At 34.3% G+C, this 6000-nt stretch overlaps 1 protein-coding gene across 1 annotated transcript in view; it reads right to left on the minus strand.

The window, feature by feature from the left end:
* PRPSAP2 (phosphoribosyl pyrophosphate synthetase associated protein 2) overlaps positions 1–6000 on the minus strand; it is a 75177-nt gene that overhangs the window by 40627 nt on the left and 28550 nt on the right. The window contains exon 6 of the mRNA XM_027875120.1: positions 2614–2786. Coding sequence (XP_027730921.1) covers positions 2614–2786 — 173 coding nt within the window. The remainder of the gene's footprint in view (positions 1–2613; positions 2787–6000) is intronic.

The following is a 6000-nucleotide window of genomic DNA, read 5'->3' on the forward strand; positions in this document are numbered from 1 at the left end:
CTTTTCTGGGTAAAGACCAAAACACAGACAAGGAGAGCTGGGAGGACACTTTTCCCTGCATCACACTACCGTGGAAGCACCAAAAACTTGCAGACTCCAAGAACTACCTCTGAAAACAGCAACACAAAAAAGCCTGAAGCTTGGCATGGTCCTTCTACCCCAAGGTCAGCAGAATCCAACTTTAACATAAAGTTCAAAGTCAAGAAATAGGCTGGAAAAATAAGCCAACAACAAAAAAATAATTTGACCATAAAAAGCAACTATGGTGGCTGGGAAGACCAAGACATAGGAAGAAGACAACAATGTGAAAACAGCTACAATCAAAGCCTCAAAGAAAAATCCTAATTTTGTTGCCAAGAACAAGAATTTCCGTAAGAGTTAAAGAAAGAGTTAAGAGTGGCAGAGGAAAAACTGGAAAAAGAAATGAAAGTGATGCAAGAAAATTATGAAAAGATAATTAATAGCTTGGTTTTTAAAAAGGTACAAAAAAAACACTAAAGAAAATAACACTTTAAAAAACAGAATTAGCCTAATGGTAAAAGAGGTACAAAAATTCACTGAAGAAAAGAAGTTCCTAAAAAGCAGAACAGCTCAAATGGAAAAGTACAAAAATTCACTGAAGAAAAGAACTCCTTAAAAAAAAGAAATGGCCAAAAAAAAAAAAGGTACAGAATCTCACTAAAGAAAATAATTCCTTAAAAATTATAATTGGGCAAGTGGAAGCTAATGACTCCATGAGACTTCAAGAAACAACAAAACAAAATCAAAAGAAGGAAAAAAATAGAAGAAAATGTGAAATATCTCATTAGGAAAAAAAAACTGACCTGGAAAATAGATCTAGGAGAGAGCATTTTGGACTATCTGAAAACCAAAATCAAAGAAAGAGCCTAAACATCATATTTCACGAAATTATCAAGGAAAATTGCCCCAGTATCTTAGATACAGAGGGTAAAACAGAAATTGAAAGAATCCACCATTCACTTCCTAAAAGAGTCCTAAAATGAAAACTCCCAGGAATATTATACACAAATTCCAGAGCTCACAGGTCAAAGAGAAAATACTTCAAATAGCCAGAAAGAAACAATTTAAATACTATGGAGCCATAGTCAGGATAACACAAGATTTACAGAAGCAGAGGGCTTTGAATATGATATTCCAGAAGGCAAAGGAACTACCAAGAATAACCTACCCGGCAAAACTGAATATAATTTTTCTGGGGAAAAAAATGGATATTAATGAAAGAGAGGATTTTCAAGCACTCCTGATGAAAAAACCAGAGCTAAATAGAAAATATGACATTCAAACACAGAACTCAAGAGAAGAATAAAAACGTAAACATGAAAGAATAATCTTAAGGGTCTCAATAAAGTTAAACTGTTTACATTCCTGTATGGGAAGATGATACACGCAACTTCTAAGAACTTTATCATTATTAGGGCAGTTAAAGGGCATTTCACATAAAGAGCATGGATGTGAGTTGATTATGTTGGAATGATTCCCCCCCCCAAAAAATGAGAAAGTGAGATGCACTGGGAGAAGAAGGAAGAGAGAAGTGGAATGAAGAAATTTTTCTCACATAAAAGAGACATGCAAGGAAGAGCTTTTACAATGGAGGAAAAAATGGGGGGGTCGAGCGAGGTGGAGGGCAATGCTTACTTCCTGTCATTAGAAATGATTCAGAGGGAAGAATTCACACTCAGAATTCATATATTCACACTCAACTGTGTATAGAGATGTAATTTACCCAATAGGAAAACAGAAAGGGAAAGAGATAGGAGAAACGGATGGTGGGGGATGGAGAATGATAAAAAGGAGGACAGATTAAGGGAAGCTGTGGTTAGAAACAAAACAGACTTTTGAGGAGGGACAAGATAAAAAGAGAGAGAAGAAAATGGGATGGAAGGAAAACCACAGTCTGGTTTAAGAGAAACTAGGTAAAACTACATAACATGAAAGTGTAAAAATAAATGCTTTGAAGTTAGTATGTTTCTGTTCTTTCTACCCTTTGATCTTTCCTTTAGTGCCAAGTAGATGCTCATTGAATGCACTGATTTGAGGGGGAAAGGTATAAGTCAAATTATCTATTACATCATTTAATAACTTCTACAAATGGGACACACAGGAAAGGAAGTGAAACAAAGCCTAACTACTGAATTATGTGTTATGCCATCCATTAGCCTGGCTAACCAAGACTCTGGATTAACTGATTCCAACATCTAGCAAAATCTGAAGGAGTGAAGAAGTGGAAGGGAGAGAATTTGGAACTCAAAATTTAAGAAGAAAAAACACTTAAGTAATAATTTTAAAAAGAATTATCTTTATATGCCTTTTTCATTACATTAAGTATTTTCTTTCCTTTGTTCTTCATAGAGATATTTAAGGTGGTGAGGAAAGAAGAAGAATTTTGTATGTTATGTAATATTTTATTCACTTTTTTGAAAAGAAAATCCTTTATATTATTATTACTTTGAAATGTGTTAATATGACTACTTTATTATTCTTTGTTCTGTTCCAATAAAGTCCATATAAATGTTTAATAAATGGAAAATAAATGTAACAACAACAACAACCAAAAAACCCTCCAGAATAATGCCAAGTATTCATTGGTCTTACCAGCTTTGCACATCATTGAAGCCAATAACTTAGAAACAATGGAGCCCCTTTTTCTCATTTTGCACTGCTTGCTGTATGGAAAATAGGGAAGCACTCCAATAATGCTTTTGGCACAGGAAGTTTTACAAGCATACACCATGATCAAGAGTTCCATGACTGTGGTATTCACATCCCTGAAATAAAAGATGTCTAGTTTTTTATTTCTTTGTTAAAATTCAATTAATTACATTCAATAAAACATCTATTAATATTTCACAGTTACAAAGTACCAACAAAATGCTGCTTAAAAGAGTACTATTCTGAGACTTAAGTTCTAACAGATAAGAAAGAAAAAAAGACTAAAAAGCACTAGGATTACACCAACACCATATTCTACAATATATCTAAATGGATACATGACCTTAATATTAAAGATCATACTATGAAAAAATAAGGAAAAAAAACCAGATCATATACGTCTCACAGATATGAGTTGGAGATGTACATTTTTATTTGTTTATTCATTTATTTTTAGTTCCAAATTCTCTCCCTCCCTCCAACTTCTCCACCACCCATTGAGAAGGTAAGAATTATGACATCCATTATACATAAGAAGCTGTGCAAAACGTATTTGCACATTAGCCATATTTCAAGGGGGAAAAAGCAAGAAAAATAAAGAAAGGAAAAATACTTCAATCTGGACTCTGAGTCCATCAGTTTTCTATCTGGAGGTAGATAGCATTTTACTTTATGAGTCCTTTAGGGTTGTGGTGGGTCTTTGTATTGATCAGAGTTACTAAGTTTTTCATAGTTCATTATCTTTACAATATTGCTGTTACTGTGTAGATTGTTCTCCTGGTTCTGGTAACTTCCCTTTTATATCAGTTTATGTAAGTCTTCCCAAGTTTTTCTGAAACCACATTATTTCTTATAGCACAACAGTATCCCATTACATTCATATACCTAATTTCTTCAGCTATTCCCCAACTCATGGGCATCCCTTCATATTCCAACTCTTTGTCACCACAAAAAGAGCTATTACAAATATTTCTGCACACATGGGTCCTTTTCCTTTTTCTTTGACTTCTTTGGGCTATAGACGAATAGCAATATTGCTCAGTGAAAGGGTATGCACAGTTGTGTAGTACTTTGGGCATTGTTCTAAATTGCTCTACACAATGGAGAACTAGTCTAGTTCATAGCACCACCTACAGTGTATTAGTATACCTACTCCCACATCCCCTAGAAGATTAATAAAGGGACAGAGGCCATTAAAAAAAGATAAAACGGCTAACTTTGTTTACATGAAACATGTAAAAGAGCTTCTGCACAGACAAAGTTAGTGTACCTAGATAAGGCAAGTGGTCAAACAGGAAAAAAAATTTTGTATCAAATTTCTCTGATAAGGGTTGGGTATACAAGTTAAATAGATAATAAAATATACACATAGGACTAGTAGCCATTTCCTGATAAAATATGTAAACAATGAATAAATATAGGTAAGACTAAGTGTTATTCCCCAATAGAAAAAAGGTCAAAAGAATTGCAAAGTATTAATAACCACATGAAAGAATGCTCCAAATCACTATTAAGAGAAATACAAATCAAAACAATCCTAAACTTTTTTCCCCATACCCTGCAACTTGGCAAAGATGACAAAAGATGGCAAATGGTTAATGCTGGAAGAAGTTGTGACACACTGATGTGTTTTTTGGGAGAACTATGGATCAGTACAATCATTTTGTAAAGCAATTTAGAATTATGCAATAAAGCATCCAAGGTTATAAACCTCGGACCTAGAGATTCTATTATTGGGCTTATATATCAAGGAGGTCATTGATGAGAAGAAAATCCCCACATAAACCAAAATATTTATAGCAGCATTTCTGGGATTGGAATGAATTGGAAACAAAGTAGATACCCATTGACTGGAGAATGGCTAAACAAACTGTGGTACACAAATGTAAAGGAATATCATTGGGCTACAAGAAATGAATGTGATTAATACAGAGCAGCATGGAAAGATCTATATGAACTGTTGCAGAGTAAAATAAGCAGAGCCAGAAAACAATGTACATGATTTCTATACCTATGTAAATGGAGAACAAATACACACACATATGTATGTATGTGTACGTATATGTATATATAAAAACTATGAATGTTGAAAAATGATAAAGAACAAACATTGCTCCAAAGAAGAGATACAAGAGGATACTCCCAACCCACCCCTTTGCAGAAGTTGTTACATATTGTACAAGTTTTCAGACTTCTTCAAAGTATTTGATCAGTAGTGCTGATGTTTTCCTCTTCTTTTTTTTTTTGTCTTAAAAAATACTATTTGTTTTATGAGATGGCTGGGGAGATGGAAGGAGAGATCCTGGGGGAAACCATGGTGATGTTTAAAAAAAAGACATCAATAATTTTTTAAAAACATAGACAACATAAAGGAGAATGTTGTAGGGTAAGGAATAAGCAGAAGAACTAAAATTCAGTAAAGAACATAAGGGAAAATGTTGCAGGATAAGGAACAGCCATCTATACAGCAACCCTGCTTATCTTTCAGAAAACCCAAAGCAAGCTTTCAGAGGAGGACTTAAAGATGAGAACAGCTATATCAGCAGTGTTAGATGAAGAAAAGCACAAAAGATAACATGAAAGATTGCAAAAGGAAATGAATATATTAAGAAAATTAGAGTGTGCAAAATGATGTTTTTGATTTCAGGATAAATACATCAAACAAAATAAAAGCAAAGCCAAAATAACAATGATAGAACAAACTTAAATTTAAGGGAAAATACTAAAAAGATATGGAAATATTAATAAATACAAAGTAGTGATAAAAAATAACCATAGGAAGAAAGCATCAGGTTGGGCATCATAAGATTTGAGTTTTAATCCTAGTTCTTCCAGAGATGCCTGACTCTTTTTTTTTTTTTGCTCTCATTTAGTTTATTTTCTTTATTCCATCTGTCACATGGCCAGATTTTCACATAACAATTAATATGACAACATACATGCTACATAAATGTAAGGGCCTCATAAACTGGGGGGTCCCACTCCTACTACTAACTCAGCACCTTGCTTCCGTAGCAATGACTAGGAAAAAGGAAGTGAAAAAGCAGGTATAAAGAGGCAGTCATTTTCAATCTCCCTATCCTCTGGTTCTTAAGCTGGGGTCAATGAATGTGTTTTTAAAAATATTTTGAGAGGCAGCTAGATAGGAGCAGTGGATAGACACCGGCCCTGGAGTCAGGAGGACCTGAGGTCAAATTGGGTTTCAGACATAACACTTACTAGCTGTGTGACCATGGGCAAATCCCTTAATCCCAACTGCCTCACCAAAATATATCCACACATCCACACACACACACACACACACACACACACACACACACACACACACAC

The sequence above is a fragment of the Vombatus ursinus genome, unplaced genomic scaffold (assembly GCF_900497805.2).
Source record: "Vombatus ursinus unplaced genomic scaffold, bare-nosed wombat genome assembly UNPS02014807.1, whole genome shotgun sequence".
NCBI classification, from domain to species: Eukaryota; Metazoa; Chordata; class Mammalia; order Diprotodontia; family Vombatidae; genus Vombatus; species Vombatus ursinus.